The following is a 22,058-nucleotide window of genomic DNA, read 5'->3' as shown; positions in this document are numbered from 1 at the left end:
ATACTCCAAATACCCTATCCACGTCCACATTGACCGAATTGGTTCCTACTCGACCCCGATATCCAGTTATCCGGTCGTCCTCAAGAACTTCCAACTTCTCCCGGGCACTGGCGGAGAGTGACGTTATAGGGGCAGGGACGGGGTTTTGGGAGAGATTCTCTTTCGAAACAATTTAACGCTGTCAGTGTAGAGTGAAACGAAGTTTCACAACTCTATGGTTGACCTTTGACCTTCGTTCATTGTGGTGAAGCCGATATACGATGTATGCGTGTTAATGTTCGTTTATTAACTTCTGCTCTAGCGAATGTTTTAACTCGGCTCATGTTTTTCTAAATTTACTGAATTTTGTCAAAACTTTACGTTTTTAAGCCGTATTTTGATGCACTCGTAGATAATATTTTTTGCGTCACTCGCAAAATAACAGCGGTAATAATATAAAATACAAAATAACCGCGGTGTTCTTTCAAAGGACATCTGGTCGTATTTTTTGCTCTCGCTCTTTCAAACCTTGTCACGTGCATCAGCCTCAGCACTGCTTCTACAAGTTTTAATTTTGAAACAATTTTGCGAGATAATTCACTGAAAGCGAAATGCAGCTTATTCCAACACCAGCCAGACACAAAATCCAGCTCCATGCGACCTGATGCGTGTTGTTGAAGCTTCTCGACTACTTGTGAGTGACCTTGCAGCCCAGCATTGGAGAGATCGCATTCTCAACTTACAGCAGATACTGATTATACACGGCCTACAAGATAAAAGTATGTTTTAGGACAAGTTTGTATCTACCCAAGGTCCCGTCTCACAACTACTCGTCTGACCACACATTTACGCAATTTTATGACCTCATTGACCGTCCCCACGCCTTATCTCGTATCAATAACCGATCCGGTTGCCTTTATTTCTACCTCACGTGTTGGCGCTACGATTATTCCTAGCTTTTATGTGTACGTTGTACAGTCGTCTCCGCTTAATTGGACACTTTGGTTCCGCTCACTTTTGGCCGAATTAAGCGGAGAAGCGGCTTTGTCCGAATTAAGCGGAAAATTAATTGCTCGTTTCATGGTCATGCGTAAAGGCAAACAACGCATTTAAAATACTGTACTGTTGCGTAATAAATGAATTGCAGCTGCGCTATACTGCAGTAATTGGCACTGATCGCATAAAACGCAAAAGAGTTATACCTTCAGGTTAGTTGTATTGTACAGTATTTCGATACCAAACGATTCAACAAATACTGTATATTACTGTGTAACACACACATATACGCACTTTTTGATATCCCCACCAACGCAGCTAACTGCCCAACTGTGAAGCAAGCGTCTTTATTTTTTTCTTCGTTCACTTTTTTTGCTAAACTTTTCTGTACCATTCTGTTCTACAAGATGGACGCAATTGTACCGAGGTAAAAGCGACTATGAAGCTGGCACGGCCTTATATGAGTTCAGTGTCGATTGTTACTGCATCGATCGTTATTGTTTTATCATAATCACTCATAATGCAACTGCATCTTGTCTTAAAACGAACGAAGTACTGTTTATTTTGTCATTAACCTAACGATAGGAATTGCGAACCTGTGTCCGAATTAAGCGGAGAATTAACAGGAGTTTTTTACCTTCAATTTTTACTTTTGTTCCGTTCTCGAGCATTTTGGCCGAATAAAGCAGTTGTCCGAGTTATCCGGTGTCCGAATTAAGCGGATTCGACTGTATATCATTTGCTGCGCTGGTCTTAAGTAATCGCTTGTACACGAAGCAAAATAATGGTTGTCTCCTGTGTTTTTCATAATGATTATTATTCTATACAGAGCAAAGGGTAATTTTGTTTGATAACAATACGTTTTAACATTATCTATTATTACGCAAGAAAAGCTGTGTTGATTCATATTTTTTTTGCTTAGGTTAGCCAAAACAAATAGAACGAGGTAATTATTTCGCTTTTACACTAAACTGTACAAGAAATACGATTTTTAGTGTTTTTTCCTATTATGTCGCCTACCAGCAGCAAGTAAACGTATATATGACGTTAGGAATGTCAAATGTTATAAAAGCGTTTTTGAAACAAAATTTGTGAATCATTTACAGTAACTTAGCCAAAGAAGCTTCTATATTGAAGTGTGTGGCCTTTCGATTTTATTTGTCCTTCGTTATTTTATGACTTTGACCTCAGCAAATATTAAACCTGCAGTTCTGATACAAAGCATATATTTAAAAGTAGATCACATCCACATCTTATAAAATTACAATCCTCCTACATCGTCGCCAACTTTTGTTTTCTGAAGTAATATTGTTGCTTTATGACATCATTTGCGAACAGACATGTGATAAATTTACACTTCCTGACAATGATCTTAACCGAAGAAAGATGCAATTATGACGTAACTATGATATTTGTTCGATCCCAGGTTGAAAATTGGAATCTGGGGTTTTTAGGCATTCCAGTTTATGCGAGATGACTTTTCAACGGGACGATTCTCGTTGTTGTTCATATTCGCGTCATGAAGCAATACGTAACTGTTACTGCCAATAGATTTTGTCAACGTATAACATTGCCAACTGATTTTAATTCATCTTCAATTTATGTAAAGTACTTTAAGCACCAACCAACCAAAATGGTGATGTTTCAACTTGCAATGGAATGGAGTAAAATTTTGTGATTTTCACTGCATGAATTTTTCCAGTAAGCTGCTTTTCAGGGCAGCTATAGACAACTCCGTTTCAATGATTGATGACGTAGATTGATTGTGAAATTTGTTGAACTGAATAACGAAGCACGACTTGTAGCTAGAAACATAGTTATCATAGTCGTAGTGAAAACAAATGCAAAGAAATAAGCTAACAAATTTAGCTTTCTGCTTAGTAAAGAAACAAGTCAAAAGAAAAATATAATTCCAGATACCTTAAAAATATCAAATAATTACACACTGAATTCATTCAATAAAGTTTTTACATTTTGTTAAAAGTCCTAACTATCCTAAGTCTTGTGTGTAAATTTCAACCGTCATTATTCCAGTTAGGTCACTGTGAATTGTTAGATGTAAAATTACTAAACCACATGCTTCAACATAACCTGATGTCAGTTGGTGGCAGCAACGAGTCAAAACTAATGATTTCCAGCGAGAAGAAGAAGTCTGTTCCTCTATATAAGCTAGACTGCATGAGGTGTGGGGTTAATTTAGTTGGCTTCTGGTAACTGTCAGTCGGTATTTTGCTAATTAACTAGCAATGAATGTGTTTCAGTTAAGGAACAGTTTGATGTAATAATGATGTAATGATTTGATGATGTATTCATGGTTTCCGTTATAAAAAGCCTGTAAAAATCTGCATTCAACATAAATTTAAAAACTGTCGAAGCTCGCAAGGTGTGTGCAGTATTTAACTATTGTAATTGAAACTTTGAGTAAAATTCTTCAAGATTCACCAAAACGCGTGCTGTTGCTGAGATGGGGTTATTCTTAAGCTTGTCAATGAAGGTCGGTAAACTAAATTTTTAGTCGGAAAAATGACGTAATGTGTATACGATAACAGGTCATCCGTTTCCTTCAGTAAAATCCTGAAACTCTTTAAACTATTACAACGACTGTCTGTTTAAATTATTAATTGCTTAGTTAGCATTAAATAATTGCTTAGATTTTTAGTTGTATTATGCATAGTAGTTTAGATATTTAGTTATATAACATTGGTTAAATTTCATTGTGTCATGTTAGTTAGAACCGTCATGTGTATGAAATGGTTTTAGTAAAGTTATAGATGGTGGGAACAAAGGGGCTGAATGGGCCCTTTGTGACAAACGGGCTGTAGTGGCCTAGGCCTCCGCTTTTTATACTTGAGGGCCAGGTTCCCTCACTTTTAAAAACCAAATCTGTTAAAATTATGGCAGACCTAAAGCTATAGTCGAGTCTCGAATTTTACAAATAAACCTAATCTTGGTCCAGCCGCATGGGAAAAGGTTCCACCATCGCTGTGTACTTGAACTCGTAGTTGTGAAGCAAGTTTATAGAAGTAGCGACCTATTTGACACATGGCGCCCCTCATATAAGACGTCTCACGATTTGACTCACATAAAATCTTGCAACATGCAAATAGTCTTACAGCGTTTAACTTTCCTATCGCCTCTGTGTAGCACAACAGCAAACTCCAAGCGATATCGTAATTCCCTGTACAAGGGTTAGCGGAAATTTTAACTGGTATGACATCACAATCTTTATCCTCGGACTGAGGAAAGTCTTTGCACGACTTAAACCCGACCATGACATGATTTCTCATCGTTCCAGCCCCGGGTTACAACGAGTTGGCTTTTGTGCAAGTTCCGATCATCGTACATATTTTATTTGATTTTTATCGTTCAAATTATCAAGTTACAGTATGAGTAAAGTATCAAAGGTTGCATTATTACGACACAGATGCTCTCTACCAAGGAGATTTAGATCAAACTAAATCATCTATTATCGCATCAAACATGGCCCAGACCACACAAGAACGAAAAACATTTCAAAGTATTAAATATTCAACAACCCGCTTTAATTTCCTTGCAAAGTATGGGCTGGATAGTGCAAAATTTGCCAATGGCGCTTTTGAACTTGAATGCATCGAGTGGTTGGTACTATTTAAGATAATGAAAGAAAAGTTTCCCTTCTGGTTTTCGTAAATAAATTTTGTTTCATTATTAAAAGTTTTTATAAGCTTCGGCATGTCACAAGCCTGCTGGCTGCCTTGGTGATGACGCACATGGTAGCGCCCATTACAAAGGTCGACCAACTTCTTAATGAATAACTCAAATTTACTTGTCTCTGCTCAGTTAATCATTGATTATATTCTTTGTCGAGTTAGCAGAAAGCTTTGTCTGTGCAACCTTTTTTGTTTAACCAAGAAACCGCGGCGCAGTTTCTGGGAAATTTTTGCGATGAATTAACGCCAGTAAATTTGCTTTGACATTTGTGGCTCGTTTCAAACAAAAATCAAGATGAGTTGTTGTGAGGTCATGCTAATCTTTTAATTTTAATCCTTTATCATTTGTTGCCACGGTGAGTTAAGGCTGTTAAAAAATTGGAACCCATGGCTCAAAGCGTCATAGATGTGTTTCTTGTCATAATTACCTTGCAGATTATCCCAGCAAGTCTTCCAAAACCGATATAAAACCTTAACTTTCGAAACAATACCAGTAATAAAATAAATTAAACATAGATTACTTTGCGGATTTGAACTTGACAAACACAGACATTTCCAGGCATCATAATGTGGTTATGACATCATAAACTTTATCTTAAGACTGACAAAACGTCTTGCACAAATAAAATTTACTGATGACTTCACATCGCTGGTGGCTGATACCAAGTTGTAGTTTTTGTGCAAGTTCAAGTCGAATCACGTGTTTTTAATACTTGGAGGTTCCAATAGACTGCGGCGCTAAAATTAATTCATCTGCATGCATCGAGGTATGGCTTTCAATTCCTTGGTGATTTCTTTTAAGCGCTCAAATGTTATTGTTAAAGTCAGAATTAGTAATTTTGTTGTGTCACAATGCAATAATGGTGAAACCTGAAAAACGTTCAAAGAATCTGGTGTTCGACTAATTAACAATGATGATCGTTAGATGTCCCACTTTCCCTATTTTGCAAAACAAGTTTGTGAGATCAAGCTTCAACTTAGTGCACTTTAACTTATCCACTTATTTGCGGAAAGACGAACTTTGCTCATTAAATTTCCCATTTCAAACAATGGCTGCTGATAAGGGCGAGCGATATCACGTGAGTGTTTGCGTAACAGAAGTTGATCTATGTAGGGTCTAGCGCAGGTAGCACTCGATGTTGGTATTGTTAGTATTTCAAAAGTTACTATGTTCTGCAACGAAAATAGACACATTATTTCACTTCACTCCACGTCCTTACTCAATTGATGTTTTTGATGTCTATGATTCTCGTTTTCGGAATTGACTGTCGAAGAAATAACGTTGAGTGGTTTTATTGGTTGAATTTGACCTTTACAGGAGCAATTTAAATCCTTTGCCTGGTGAACCTCAACCAACATTTCAGTTTCGCTTTTAAACAAGGGCGTAATAATGTGTATCTGTATAAGTTGTTCGCATCCGCGAGTTTTTTTCCCTTGAATCGCGTTCGGTCGTTATATCACATACAAAAGATTTTAACGTAAGTTAAACAACTGATGGTTTCCGCAATCATCACCAAGCTGCATTTGCTGCTACAGCAAGCTCCAGTGAGTGATTGAAACTCACGCATTTGCAAAACTTATTTTCCAACTGTCCGCCGACAGTCGGTGTAATCGTCTCAGGTTCGTCTCAAGAATTCACGGTCAATCATGTAAGACCGGAGATACAACACTTCGTTTATTCCTTCAGTGAAAACCACAACGTGGAATGAAATCTGCCGCCGAGTTGGCAATTGTTAATTGTTACCACGAGCACAAAGCAACACAGATTCCATCTCTGTCACAGAGAAAATAAGCGCGGAGAGCAAATTACCAATGAGGTCCTAAGGTAGCGGAGTAAGGCGTCATGAGAAATAGACTAAAAACAACTATGCACGGATGAAAGATGAAGAAGCGCCGCAGTGCGAGAGCAGCCATAAAATACCGACGAGCATACATAGTAATGAAACAATGCACAACGGGAATAAAAAGAGACCTTGACGTCAACGCATTGGACTAAAACTAACCCATAAGAGTGGAGCAAATGAGTATTGTGCGCCATAAGTAAATGACTTACAGATGGAGTACAACTAAAATGCAGTGGGTCTGGTAAAGGTAACAACTCACACCGTGAACACGTGTCTTACAAATTGGGTGATACAATATAAAATGTACACGTTTAGCTATCTATCTATCCATCTATCTAATTGCAGCTCGTGGGAAAGCTCAACGCTGTTTGTAGGATGAATGTTGAATCGAAATTCATTAATACTCTTGTCTTTGCCTTCGATTTTTTATCTCGAATCATGACCGATGGCATCCAGGAACAGCAACAAACGCAAGATAAAAGATTAGTCAAAAAACTCATGGTTTCTACGAACACCAGGCTACTTTGACTAACACCAGGCTACTTTGTTGCTACTTTGACGGGCTTGGCTGACAAATTCAAAAGTTTGAGTCATTCCTCCATCTCCCCATCTAGCGGTGATCGAAGTGCATAGAGGACTTTTGATTCACTTAAAGTAAATGAGATTTTAAAAGCATTGATTGCTAAATAAGATGTCGTATTAACTGAAGAGAAAAAAATTATAATCTATATTTTACTGAACACGAAAGCAATGAAAAGTGTAAGTTATATTGCCGAGTTATCTTCAAGCGTTGTTTGCTCAGCGTAATACGGTGCCAGGACGCAATAAAGTATCCAGGAGATAACCCGCCATATATCAACGTAAGCAAACAAACTTGGCGCTCATGGCTTTTCTTACCCAGGACACTTTCCCATTTTCAGTGCAAAATCCCGCTTTTAGTTGATTTTCGCAAATCACCAATACGGTCGTGTCTAACTAGCTACCACGAAACCGTGTCGCACAATATCCAGTCTCATAGCTTTCATAACTCGGGCGGCACAGAGACTGCCCTGCCAACACCGGCACTCAGTTAAATTGCCGAGGCATCGTCAAGCAGTTTTTTAGTTCTTGGTCGATTAATTTTTTTTCTGGTGATATTGACTTTAGGTTACACGTAAACAGCTCGCCTGAGTACATAATGCGATGCACTGTGCAGGGTATTACGTCATCGGGAATCTTCTGCCGACAAGTTGTCAATACCGGAAACTCCGGCCAACTGTTTTTGATATTTATCCGGGCGGTTCAGTTCCAACCAAGAAATGTGTGAAATTGGGACTTGCGTCCCCTTCGCGTAAATTGCCGTGTGTTGGACCCAATAGCACAAGTTTCGCTGTGTTGGTTAACCGTTAAAGGACTAATTGAAAATAAGTCAGGACATCATATGCCTAAAATCGTCGTCTGACCATCCACTGCAACAGAATTAAATTGGGAAGCGAAAATGGACATCTAAATACTGTTTAAGAAAAAGTAGAAATTTCTGTCTCGTTTGCGGCAACTTGAGAGCTGACGGTTTGCGCTTCGGCGTTGTATGGTCTACCTTAACTATAACTAATTTTGATAACATACGTCACGATTACAGCGCAGCATTCACTGAGTCCTTAACTGTGGTTTGTCCACAAACGTGAATTTATTAGGCAGGGGAGCCATCTCGCGGTTATAGTTTTACACTCCACAGCCAAGGTAATTACACAGATCAAATGAAAAATCCTAATTCTAGCTGTGGTTCTGTCATGGCTTCGTAGTAAGTTTCAACGTCAATGATGTGGCTTTAAAGAGACTACTCCAAGGCACAAAAAGGCGGCTTTTGAACTCTGGCGGCAAGAAGTTGTCTCTGGAAATCTTTCGGCAGTAAAGTGGCTCTGGAAATTCGGCGAAAAAAGGCGGCTCTGGAACTCCTGCGGCAAAGAAACGGCTGGAATTCTACGGCTGAAAAGAAATTGCGCTGGATATCTGGCGACAAAAAGGCGTCTCCAGGTCTCCGGCGGCAAGAAGATTGTTCTGCAACTCTGACGGCAGGGTGGCGGTTCTCGAATGCCGGCAGCAACGCGGCGGCGCTGAAACTTCGAAGGTAATGAAACAGCTCTTGTACTCCAGCGGCAATGAGGCAGTTTTGGAAATCCGGCAGAGAAGAAGCGGCTTTGAATTTCCGTTGGCAATGGTTTTGTTTCGGTTTCGGTCCGATTTATGGTTTGGAGCTTTGGCGGAAACGAGGCTTCACCGGAACACAACTTAGGCGGGCATGAAGTTGCTCCAAGATTTTCAGCTGGAAACAACCCTGCTTTAAGAACTCTGAGAGCTGCCAGGCAACGACAACCAGGCTGCTCCAGGAATTCTGGCAGACAAAAAACAGCTCTGGAATTCAATTCTGGCAAATACTGTAGAAGGCTATACCATCCTGAGTCAGGATGTGTAAAACAATGTGATCTGGACATCTATTACAACAGTTTACATTTCCCAGTTAATTTCTTTTCGTAAACATTCTGCTTACGTCTTTTTTATTTTTTGGAAAACTTTTACGTCATCAACAATTTTGACCAGGTATAAAACATAAGCTAAGATAATTACTGCAACGTTGAAGTATGTCGAAGCCAGAAGAGCAAAGATTGACCGAAGATAAACCTCAACTTGTACAACCTGATGACAATGAAGAGAGCTCATCAGGTGAAAGTGATGAACAACCTGGAACATCACGTGCTGTTGCAAGACAAGCGGGGATGCCTGATAGTGAGTAATCTGAGATTAAAAAGATTAAGTCTTTGTCTTTGCTGTACTTAATAATAGGAACTTTTTGATGTTTTTGTTTAAATTTAATGAAAAAATAATTTTTTTTGTTTTTCCTTTGCTTTAGATCCAGAGTCTGCAGATGCCGGAAATCAAGTCTTGCAAACAATGGAAAATGCTGAAGCTTCTCAGAGTGATTTAAGTAGAGTCGATCCAGGGTTGATTGAGCTTGCAAGCAGAGTGGCTGAAAGTAAAGCTGTTAAGCACGCAATTGTCGTGAAATACTTAGGGTAGAGTCTGTATTTGTATTTTTAATTTACTATTTGTATTTTTTCTAATATGATTTTTTTGATAATTTTACTGCGTTTTTTTACAAATGACTGTCTTTGCATTTAACTGCGTTACACAGGATCAGTTGTGATCATCAATGCTTCTCAATTTAATCTCCGCGATGAAAGACGATATCAAGACAACAGAGAATATAGTCAAATGGACATCAGGGATTCTAAAAATATAACACCAACACGAGTTAAAGTGAAACAAACAAATCCTTTAGGTAAACATTATAATACCGTGCAATTTTTCCTTGTAAAATTCTTCTTTTCTTTCATTATGGTATCACATTGTTTTTCTTTCATTGAGTTTAAAAGATGTTTAATAGATTCTGCAAAAAGATTTAAACTAAGCACTGAGCATCAGGAGTCGGCAAATAATCCCTTTGATCCTCCCCAATTAAACACCCAAACACAAGGTGGGTATTAGATGTGCTAACGTATGTTCAAAGCTAATTGAAATCGCTTCTCTAATAATATCGCTTTTGTCTTCAAGAAATGTAATACTGTGCAATAACAAACTACCTTCGAAGTATAGTAAAGTTTAATGTCTCTGTATTTGCTTGATTTGTGAATACATTCATTAATTTCTACTTTTGGAACACGGCGCACTTTCGTGCATGAACGAACACGAGCCGGGTATTAGGTAAATTAACTTATGGACGTTTGCTTATTTATTAACTAAAATCAAGAGCCCTTGCTCTTGTTTGTACAATTACGTGCACCTGCTTACCACGTGCTCTTGTTCCCTCATTCTATTTTACACAAATCGTTCACGTGGTCATCTCTAGATCCATCTGATGTGACCCATCCAAAGCAAACGATCGAAGCAAATCCACATGTTGAGCCCCACACAGACATCTCAGAAGTGACCAATCAATCCAATGCTTTGAACACTGAGATACCTTCTACAAGTAATGATTAGATAATAGACAAAAAGCAGTGAATATTGTTTGTATTAATCATGTTTTGTTTAAATAAGTTACAAATCCTACAGTTAATTAAAATCCGAAATACAACGTGTATATTCAATACGTTTAATTTCTGTTTGTATCATATTCAAATATATCACTTTTGTTTTTAGAAAATGCAATAATATAAAATTAAATATTATCTTAAAAACACAGTTTAATGTTTTTGTATTTATTTTACTTTTGCTAACATTCATTGTGCTTATTTCTATTTTCAGTAAACTGGTTTCAGTGATTTTAATTTAAACACTTTTAATCTCTGTTGTATCGCAGCTTCTGGAAACGTTTCCAAACAACCAACAATATGTCGTGCAGAAAGGAACACGAGTGGTGTATTATGTAAGTTAACTTAATTATGTTTGCTTATTTATTAACTAAATTTAAAAGTCCTTGCTCTTGTTTGGGACATGATTGGATTTTACACATCTGTTAATTCTATTTGTGGGGTTGTGGGGCATAACTTTCAAGCGTATGAATGCAACGTGGTTGTTGATTAATAATACCCCATACACCACTCACAAACATTGTATAAGAAGCAATTTGCTAAATGATCTGAGGCACCTATACCATTATTACAGTCATCATTATTGTGTGCTAAGTTCGTTTTGGCTTGTAATTTTCCATCTTGACAACATTTGGTATATTTGCAAATTTTCATGAAGATGCTAAAATCAGCGGTTTAATTTTATATAAACTTTTATTTGCAAGTTATTATTTTTTGCTTGCAACTAAAGCTTCATGCTTTATATAATGTGTTCATATCTTAGATCAAACAGGTTTGACGCAACCTAAACTACCAATTTCAGCATCAACTTCCCAAACTGAAGTACCAAGTACCAGCCCCTCAGTTGCCAGTCTACCAACGACCTCATCTGCAGGTATGTTTTGGAAGTGTTCAACATTGCACCTTTTTAAAGTTTTATTTATACATCGGTTTAAAAATGTTACTCGAGTTAAACCTATAAGTAGACTTCATAATCTCATTCAGGTCAAAGTCTGCTAAAGTCTTGTGTGAATCTGCTTTTTTTAAATACTGTAAACAGGAAAAAAAGTTTTACATGAAATTAAAAAAAAGTTAAGAATAACCTAGAAAAAAGATTAGTTTACGTTAGAAAAATCTAAAGACATTTTATCTTCACCTGGTGACTAAAGCACACTTTCAAACGTTAAATTTGGTTCAAAATTATTTATTTCTGCTACAAAACATTGTATTCAACATAATTCATAGGTATAATTATATCTCAATAATGTTTGATTATCAGATATCGTGCAAAATCAAGCCATGTCGGTGGAAATGTGTGTGATATCATACAATTTGGCTGGAGTTAGTTTTCAGTGATTGCAAAGTTCTTTGTTGTGATTATTGAGAGATGCTTCAACTCATATATTGCGTGCGAGTTAAAAGCTAATCAATTCCTGAACTATTTTACATGTGTCACCCTCTAACTAAGTGCTTCGTGCTTCTCTTCTCCAACAGCGGCGCAAGAGCATTGCATCTTTGCTTAAATGTTACATCTTATTTCAGAAACTAATAATCCGCAAGCAACAAATTCACCTTGTGGACTTGGAGCCAATCAACACCAGGATAACAACAAAGGCAACCAGCATATAATGATCAGCTATAACTGGAATGATTCAAAGGATCTCGCTCATAAGGTTTGTAAATATATTTTATGATCTCAGTGTACATGTTTTAACGAAATACACGAAATGTTAATAGAATCAATTATCAAAAAATCACTCTCAATTTAAATATTTGTGCTAGGGTCAAGAAGAAAGTTTTATTTTATAAACATATCCTAAATATCAGCAAAACCATCATTTAGATGACGTGGATGTTATAAAATGCTCTACTCCGTTTTCGCCTTAGAGTTATTTTGCAAATTACTAATAACCGAAACCGTTTGTTGGTTTTAGAAAGATTACGAAAGCAGAAGAGTTGCAATTTAGCTACTCACAAACTTAACTTAACAATCTAGTTTCATTTTTTCGCCCTTTTTGCAGATATCCGATGAGCTCTCTGCCACTGGTTACAAAGTGTGGATTGATAAAAACGAGATGAGAGGAGACATTTATGACAAAATGTATGAAGCTGTTGACAACGCTTACCTGGTCCTCATGTTTCTGTCTGAAAATTATAAACTCAGTGAAAACTGCCAAAGGGAAGGCAAACTTGCTGCTGACAAGAGAAAACGTATAATACCCATTATCACCCAAGACAATTATAAAATGGAAGGCTGGACAGGTATGCATTTTTATTATACTTTTAATTTGTGCTTGGTTGTTTTCAACGCATTTTAATGCCTATAACTCGTTGATTTTTAAAACTGATTACTACGTCACAAAATGGGATGTTGCTTAACGTTTGAATGGTAACATCAAATTTAGTATTGTTATTTTCATTATTCATCATAATTGTTACACCAGAAGACGCAAACTCAAGTATACGAAATCTTGTGGCGATAAATCAATGTTAACTTTAAGAGTGCTATATATTCTGCCCTTGCCTTAACTAATCATTTATATAAGGTTATGTTAATGTTTGTTTCTATTTTTACTTTTCGATATTCTTTACTGAATTGATTTTTATCGCCAGCTTTCACCACAGATAACATTTTTATTTTTACAAATTTTATCAAAAGCTCTTTTGGTGTCGGGAAAACTCTACTACGATTTTAGCAAAGAATCATTTGAGGGTAACTTTAACAAACTTATCCAAGAAATAGGTAATTAAACTCAAAATTTAAAGTAGGAATTTTCACAACATTTTATTATTAAAAAATTAACTGAAGTTATTATTTGTTATTAATTCATTTTATTTCATTTGTTGTTAGTTTTTATGCTTTTATCTACTGTTACTTCCAGGAATATTAATAATTTGAATTTTACAAAACTGCTGGCACGTTTTGTAATTATTGCGTGTTCGATTTCTCATTACGCCTTTTTTTGCTAAACTAAATTTTAGTTAAATGCAATTAAACCAAATTAAATTAAATTAAATTAAACCAATTAAACCAATTAAACCAATTAAACCGTCTAAACCAATTATTTTTTACAACCAAACTGCTTTTATTATTATCATACTACCGTTTTTTAACAGATTGCAGCTGTACATAGCAACGATTAAGAAACAATTTAAACTTTTAGTCAAGTTTTTGCATTTTTGCACTGTCATGGCTTGTATTTATTTGGGTTTGGAACCAAAACCAAAATGATTCCTAAGAACCTTTTTCCTTTCAACGATGCATAACTCTTTTTTACCTGTTCCATAGATCATCCCAGTGAACAACAGCAATTCACAAAAGGTTTGGAGACAAATAAAGCAGGTTAGTATATACAATGATGTATTTAATGGACCATTAATGTTTATTTTATATGCCGTAGTTGCTGAGGAAAATAACATGTGCATTCTGCATCTGTTCCGATTTATAAATATATATATAACCTTATGCAGTTCCCTTTTTAAATATTCATGCTTTAAAGCTAATGCATCTAAATGCTAAATGATCTGATACGCCTATACCATTGTTACAGTCATCATTATTGTGTGCTGAGTTTATTTAGGCTTTTAATTGTCCATCTTTACAACATCTGGTATATTTGCAAATTTCCTTGAAGTTGCTAAAATCAACGGTTTAAAATTATATGATTTTTAATTTGCAAGTTATTATTTGTTGCTTGCAACTAAAGCTTCATGCTTTATATAATGTGTTCATATCTTAGAGCAAACCGGTCTTACGCAACCTAAACAACCAATTTCAGCATCAACTTCACAAACTGCAACACCAAGTACCATCCCCTCAGTTGCCAATCCACCAACGACTTCATCTGCAGGTATGTTTTGGAAGTGTGCAACATTGCACCTTTTTAAAGTTTTATTTATACATCGGTTTAAAATGTTACTCGAGTTAAGCCTATAATTAGACTTCATAATATCACTCAAGTCAAACTCTGCCAAAGTTTTGTGTGAATCAGCTTTTTTTTAAATACTGTAAACAGAAAAACAAATGCAATGGCATTACAACGAAAGTGCAATGGGTATCGAACACTGGTTAAAGTACAACGAGTCAAGCGCTCTAATCGCACCGTCACTATGTAACCATGTCTAGTGAAGCTAGTGATTTAATGATCTAGTAAAGCGATGTGATTTCCCTATTTATGCTGACTGTATGGCCAGCACACAAGTATGCATCCAAAGTTTGCTTCCAGAAAGCTTCATTTTAGTGCCATTTCTGTTGAAACATGTTTTCTTAGGTCCTGGCAGAAAAGTAATCGGCTATTGCACAGAAACATTTAGTGATATTTCTGTTGAAACATAACGCTACTTTACTTAGTATTTAAATCGCTATACCTTATGATTTGCCTATTTGCACAATATTAAATCAAAGTTTGGTTTTAGGAAACAATGCTTGGAACTTTGTAAGTTATTTCAGCTTTATCGAAGTAGTTGCTGATTGTTCATTAAAACTTCTTCTATTGTGTTATTTATCAGAAAATAGAAAGGACACAGAAAGAAGGATTAAAGAACAAGAAGCCATTGAAAAAGTCAGGCAGGAGCAAAAGAAACATCGAAAAGCTGATCTTCGGCCCCAAGCTGGCATCAACGTACCACTACAAAACATTCCTGTGGTGTATCCCAACCTTGCCGAAATGACGTTTTATCAAGGAGGAGCAGTTCCTAAGCAAGAAACATATGTCCCATCTACTGATGACTTAAAGGGTATATCACATGAAAGAAGTATTGACTTCGATAACCTGGTGAGGTCAGACAAACGCTACACCGGTGTGATCGGGAACCCCGGTGCAGGGAAATCGACCCTGTCCAAGCGTCTTGCGAAAACTGAGGAGTACACTACCTTTCACATCAACTTTATGGATTTACCCGATGATGACAAGCTCACTTTACCTGAGATGCTAATTAACATTAATTATCCTAATTTAGATGAGGAAACCTGGAAAAACGCATTTGAGTGGGTTAAAAACAATCAAAGCCAGTGTCTACTGGTATTTGACGGGCTGGACCAGGCCGATTTCACATTTAAGAAGAAGTTTGCTAAACGCACTTATGACACTAAACAATCTGTGCAAAATATCATTGCTGGCCTTTTTAATAAAAACTATCTTCCTGGTGTTAAAATCATAACTACTTCACGACCTCATAGCATGATTAATCTTCCCCACTCCCTACAACCAAACCGTACCATTTTTATTCGTGATTTGTCTTATGATAACATGAAATCACTATTTTACGCTTACACTGGTACACGTGCTAAAAGTTTGTGGTTTCAACTTTCTCAAAACGCTCCTGTTGTGTTTTCATTGTGTTACAATCCGTTGTTGCTTCAGTTAGTAATCGCAGCTTCTCTAAATCCTTCAAAAGATGTTGGAGAAATCACCACAACAACTCGTGTCTTTGCTACCGTTTTGGAGGGTCTGAGACGTAGTGATAACACACGGCACTTTGATATCACTGCGCTCATACTGCAGGTTTTCAGATTATAACTGGTCATTCAAAGCTTGTTGAAAGTATTCATCATACAGTAGTGTGTCTTTATTGCATTGCAGATTAGCAGGTTGGCTTACAATGCCACTAAAAAGTCAACGGTTGTCATTACACCAACCGAAATGGAAGAAGAAGGTCTTTCAACTGATGATGTCCAGGATATCATAGTGGCACTTCATGCTTATAGTGGATTGTCACAACGTGTGTTTGATGGCGACCAGAAGTACTTCTTCTCACATCAAATGTTCCAAGAGTGTTTCACGGCTTGGTACTTCATTAGCCAAATGTCGCTGGCTGAATTTCAGATTTTTGTTACAAACGAGGCTTTTGCTGATGAGAAGTGGTCAGTCATTCGACGATTCATTTGTGGCTTGTTAATAGATATGCTCCGAGGTATGTCCACTTTATTAAACTGGTCATCTTAAGCACTAGCTGATAATTTGCTGTTGCTCAGCAATTACACATCTGCTTTAGAATTAGGTTAATCATAAATTAAAATCAATGAAGTTCCTGAACACATTCGTTGATTCTTGATGTTTTGGCCAACTCTACAACAACAAAACATCGTTTTCTTTCTTTATAGCAAACTTGTTCTGTTATTGTATTAGCGTAACATGTTTTAACTGGTCCATCTTTAAGATTGTCATGGCAGAGGTCCAGTGTCGTCAACAAACATGCAGACAAGAAGCACATTTTCCATGAAAGGTCTGTCGCCATCAGGTTAGTTGATGTTCATTGCGTGTCGGTATATAGGCCTATGCTTTTTCTATATGCTTGATTGTGCTTGATTCTATTTCACTTTGAGATAAGTGTAACGCAATTATGAAATGTCATAAGTTTGACTCTGATCTATGTGAATTGTACTGGTAATTTCAACCATCGCTATTTTTACATTAAAACTCTTAACAAAAGTGATCAGTTTAAGATTACCCAAATTTAATAATGTAATTTCAAATTTATATCTACATTGCAGAAATATGTGTTGTAGTTAGAGAGAACCACTGGGTTGAGATTTTGTACAATAATATAGATTAGATATTGTTAGAAATTTGTTCAGAAAAGTAAGGTTCGATGAAGGAAAAGTGGATAGCTTATTGGCATCCGTAGAAAGTCAACAGAAGTTTTACAAGATTTAAAGAGAATAATATCCTACCAGACCAGGTCTGTGTTATTGGTTTTGTTCAAGATGCAAATGGTTTATGGTTTGTTTGAATTGATTTGAAGGTTACTTGGAAAGTAATTTTTATATTTATTATGTTGTCCTGGGTACTTTGTGTAGCTTTATTTCTGAGTAAACGTATTAAGCCTTTTATTTTGTTAAATTTTTCTGTTTATATTTAGTGGTTTGTCATCAAAAGATAGCCCAAAGTTTACCAACACACTTGTTACACCTGATACAGACACAGTTAAGACCTTTATGCCTACCCAGTTTACAAACCATTTACATAGACACATTGTTTGTGCTAGAGATAGCGAAATATAAGTTAGTACCCGTACTTTGGTCGTCTACTTGCTAGTATTCAGACATAAAATTTGTAAAGATTACAAATATAACAAACAAAATGGCACCTCTGCCAACAGATCATTCCAGTTTTCCGCCATTACAATAGGAACGATTGCTAGGCATTACAAAATCGCAGTTAGAAACTGCATAGGCTACCACAAACCATTCATCAGCGTCTAGCCAGCAGCCAGCCAACGTAGGTTATTATATTTCATGTTCATTGTGCTGATGTGAGAAATTATTTGTTGTTTGGTGAGATACATAGCTACTGGTATAAAGGTTTAGTGGTCGTGCTAGTTGTTACCAGCAAATATCAACGTTATTTCTGTTGAGCACGTTTTAAGCCTTTTCGGTTTTGTAACTTTTTCCTGTTCATTGGCGGGTGTTAGTAAAAACTGGTGTACAACTGGTAACTGGCAATTGGTGACGTCAGGAGGAAATTTGATGATGTGCCCAGTTAAAACTGCTATTGCGATAAAGGACACGGCTGGATCGGTCTACTGGTAGGCCGCTAAGAAACACTTGGTTACTAAGCACTATATCTTACTAGTGGACTTTTATTGACTAAATACAAAAATATGCAATATTTTTACAATATGCAATATTGTAGTCCTAAAAACAAATAGAATCAGTTAGGCAAAGCATGAAAGATATATAACACTTATATATCTGAACTCATACTATTGAACAGCCGACCCACCGACACTGCGCTTACTACTGGAATGACGTTCTATCGATGGGACCAGCACATACAAGGCGGAGAAGCAATTAAGGCAATTAAGGAGGCGTGATTAAGCGCAAAGCAAACTGGTGTAAACGAAGGAATTTCACCGGCGAAATGTCACCACACTGACTGCCCACCTCCGCATATACTTTCTCTATTTCGAAGACTATTGTTTATCATATTTGGATGAAATTGGGTTTTCAGACTTTAGTAATCAGCAGCAAAAAGAACAAATAATTAATTGCCTGTTTTATGAGCAGTCATTGGACTAGTTTGATAAATCAAAAATGCAGCTTTAGTAAATGGCAGCCAGCCAGAAAAAAATGCAAAATTTGATAAACAGCAAGCATATGCAAATTATGTTCAATAGTTACAATTAGTACAATTAACTGCATTCTAGCCTACATTTTATTGCAATATATTTCGTCTAGGCTTAGACTATATTTGTCACCTGTCAGTATTAAAACTGATAAAAAAAAATTTCTAGATGTTGCTGAGAAGAGGAGAATTTGGATAGAAGCACTAGAATCACAGTTGGTACGATTTGAGAAAATACAGTTGAATTATTGGTCAGGTAAGTTTATTTTCTGACTTTGTCCTAAATCTGCGAATAATTGAAAAACCTGCAATTGCATGTGTTATGTTTTAATTGCCATAGACATGCATTATGTTCAGCAGAACACACATTTATGTTGAATTTCAAAACTTACCTTTACTTGGCCTAGTACAGTAAGGCTGCTGACAGACTGGTGATGCTGTGAAAATATTTGTGTGACAACATTTTGTGAAAATTGATTGAAATAACATTTGGCCTATTTAGCCGGGAAATATTTCCACATAATCACTGGTAGATTAGTACAACAGTCTACTAGGCCAAGTAAAACTAGTTTTGTAATTTACATGTCTATTGCAAACGTATTACCAGTGCTAGTGCACAGAGCCTAGCTTAGTAGGCTGCCGGTAGTTCTGGTGAAAATATTTGCCGGCTAAATAGGCCACATGTGATTTAGATCAATTCTGGTTGTTGCATTAAGTTTATCTTCAGTTTAAAATACCTGATTCTTTTTTTAATTCGTCCCAACGAGATAATTTACAGAAAAGTAAGTTTTCACTTTAAATTTGACTTTGTTGCCTAAATATGAAAAACTTCCGTCTTAAATTTCTTTCTATAACCCGGCGAACTACAACCGGTACATAAGTAAAAGTAACTATTATGTTTGTTTAGAAAACGACGCACGCAGATATATTTCGCTTTTATGCGAATTAAACGAATCCAGCGACATGGAACTCTTCAATATGGCGTCACTGCGCTTTCCAACAGAGCTTAATCTGAGGAATTTGAAATTGTCATCATCGGAAGCCGCGATCTTTTGTGACGTTTTAAGCAAACAACAAAAAGAGTTAGAGGATGTGGATTTGAACGACTGCTTCTCCCCTAGTGATGTGGAAAGATTACTTTCGGCGATCTCTGAGATGCCTGGAAAGGTTTGAGAATTTATTCAACTTTTTATCGTTTGCTTAGAACAGCATATGACGTCATAATGATATGTTTACATTTGTGCCTATGACGTCATAATCTTTAGTACGAAGATGTTTTTCAAGTCAGTTTGTTGAGATTACTGGGCAGTGTAGGTCGGATATTTTGTGGTAATTTATCTAAAATTGCAGAATAATTTTGCGACGATTTAGTGATTACTTGAATCTACAAGAAATGTGGAATCTGCAATAAACTTGGTCGCTTAAAATTCCTTCTTTTTAATAAAAAAATTAAAATATTGTTTTGGATCAGTTTTAGCCTGACATGTGCAGGTTAAATTTTGGGTCAACAGAAAAGTTTCAATTTTTTTCAAACTGAAAATATTTTTGCAAACTTATTATCAGGATTTGTTTCTACAACTAATACTCGATACCGGTTTTAATTGACCGCTCAAAATTATTTCTATTTAATTCAAAAACCAAGAATTTGTGTTGAACCTATAGGCTAGGCCTAAATCTGATCACGTGGTGCTGGTTAGTTATTAACCAATTAATGGTAATATTAACTTGTATGTAGTTATATATTAGCTTCATCAATACACCAGGTTGTAGTTTACAAACGTTTTATCTGCAGGTAAATATTTTGAGGATCAGAGGCAACAAAATCAAAGACATTCCAGGTCCAGAATTTTTCGCTAAAATTGGAATTTTGCTGGACGCGATTGGTTGCTTTGAAGATGAGAGATTCCCAGAAATTCAACTCGTCCTTGACCAGCTTGATGGCTCGGTATTCTTTATATCTTGTCATGTTTGTGTCAACTTGAACTTTGCACAGAAATTTAATTTCTAACAGAATTTTTAATTTATAGTGGAATCAAGTTCTTGTTGGATATGACGTTGAGGATGATGATGGTTTTAGGGATGGCGTCTATCTCTGTAGTTGGTGATGTCAAACTCACTTAGCGCAAGCACTGCTGACGTAATAATGGTAATTAAGTTTGATTTTCAAACAGAAAGAAACGTTTTTACTCAATTTTTCCAAAATTCCCTTTCTCACATCGATTCACTTGTTTAAAAGGAATTGCGTCGTGGCCGGGATTCGAAACGTGCACTTTTGCGGCATTGAGCGATTACTTAAACCGATGCGCCATCTACAGATATATAAATTCATTGATAAAATTGAGTTATACTTGTACATAAACTAATAGTGATGTCATAGTTATAATAGTTAGAAATGTTTATTCAAATAAATACTCACTACTTTATGTTAAGTTGTGAATTTGTTGCAATATTTTAGATTTGCTGATTTTTTTTGATTTGATATATCAGTAGTGAGTTTTGTGGAAATAAAATTTGTTGTAACACAGAAATTGGTTTTGTGTCAATATTTTTAGCATCATATATCTGCCCAAGCGTTATAAGTAGGTTTTTATCATCGCTAATTGCTTTGTAGAGTTCAGCTCCAAATTGTCTATATCTGCTCAAATCTAATGAGACTGGTGCTATGGCTTGTAGGCTAAAGCATCCGCCTCGATTGCTGCCCCTACCATGTAACTAATGATTAACAGAACTATAAGCTGCCAAAATTTTTATATCAACTTGACGCAGACAAATAACAGCAGTAATTTAATAACAGCCCGGCGTGTAGTTGGGATAAGACATGAAAGATCAAACACACAGAGTTATATTGGGAGATAAGCTTCCTGCTGCAACTTTCGCTACGAGTTGTTCGGCTGGAAATTTACGAAAGCTGTCGCTGTTTTGCGTCCCTGAGATGCGGAAAGAAACTGCGTCTTTGCTTAAATTAAGTGCTAATGACGAACAGGTCAGCAAGCAGTGACGTATTTTGAATTGCGTTGAATAGTGGTGAAAATTGTTTTAAAGCCCGCTTTAAAATACCAGCGTCTGCCCACTGTAAACTCCTATCAAAACGCGAAAGTGGAACGAAAAAGGTTTGCTTGTTACTCTTGAAAAACTGCTTAAAGCCTGGAGATGAACTCTATACTCTATTACTCCCATATTAAGGCACGAGCATTCGAGCGCACTCCTATTCTTTAGGAACGATCGCGAGAGGTCGCTCTTTTGTCAACGTCGGAACGGAACAACGAGCGCTTTCCCTATAAGAGGTTATTCGCTCTTTTTCTGCACAAACAACGCTATGAACGCACAAATGGGCAAGAGATGCTTGAATTGAAATTGTTTTAGGTTTATGGACTGCTGTAAGAACATCATTTTATGTAGCGAAAAATAAACAACATAATATACGCAACACAAAGCACA

At 36.5% G+C, this 22,058-nt stretch overlaps 1 protein-coding gene across 1 annotated transcript; it reads left to right on the top strand.

The window, feature by feature from the left end:
- The first annotated feature begins 9,101 nt into the window (after positions 1-9,101).
- LOC143451804 (uncharacterized) lies at positions 9,102-21,148 on the top strand. Its single transcript, XM_076952544.1, has 20 exons — positions 9,102-9,271; positions 9,396-9,518; positions 9,678-9,824; positions 9,930-10,019; positions 10,392-10,514; positions 10,845-10,910; positions 11,339-11,449; positions 12,097-12,227; positions 12,576-12,816; positions 13,214-13,297; positions 13,844-13,897; positions 14,295-14,405; positions 15,064-16,058; positions 16,137-16,467; positions 16,714-16,794; positions 18,790-18,876; positions 19,528-19,787; positions 20,413-20,565; positions 20,648-20,766; positions 20,857-21,148. The coding sequence occupies exons 1-19, from the start codon at positions 9,127-9,129 to the stop codon at positions 20,723-20,725; spliced, it is 3,411 nt and encodes a 1,136-aa protein (XP_076808659.1). The 5' UTR covers positions 9,102-9,126; the 3' UTR covers positions 20,726-20,766; positions 20,857-21,148.
- The last annotated feature ends 910 nt before the right edge of the window (positions 21,149-22,058 follow it).

The sequence above is a fragment of the Clavelina lepadiformis genome, chromosome 4 (genome assembly GCF_947623445.1).
Source record: "Clavelina lepadiformis chromosome 4, kaClaLepa1.1, whole genome shotgun sequence".
NCBI classification, from domain to species: Eukaryota; Metazoa; Chordata; class Ascidiacea; order Aplousobranchia; family Clavelinidae; genus Clavelina; species Clavelina lepadiformis.
This window is presented reverse-complemented; position numbering and strand designations above follow the sequence as displayed.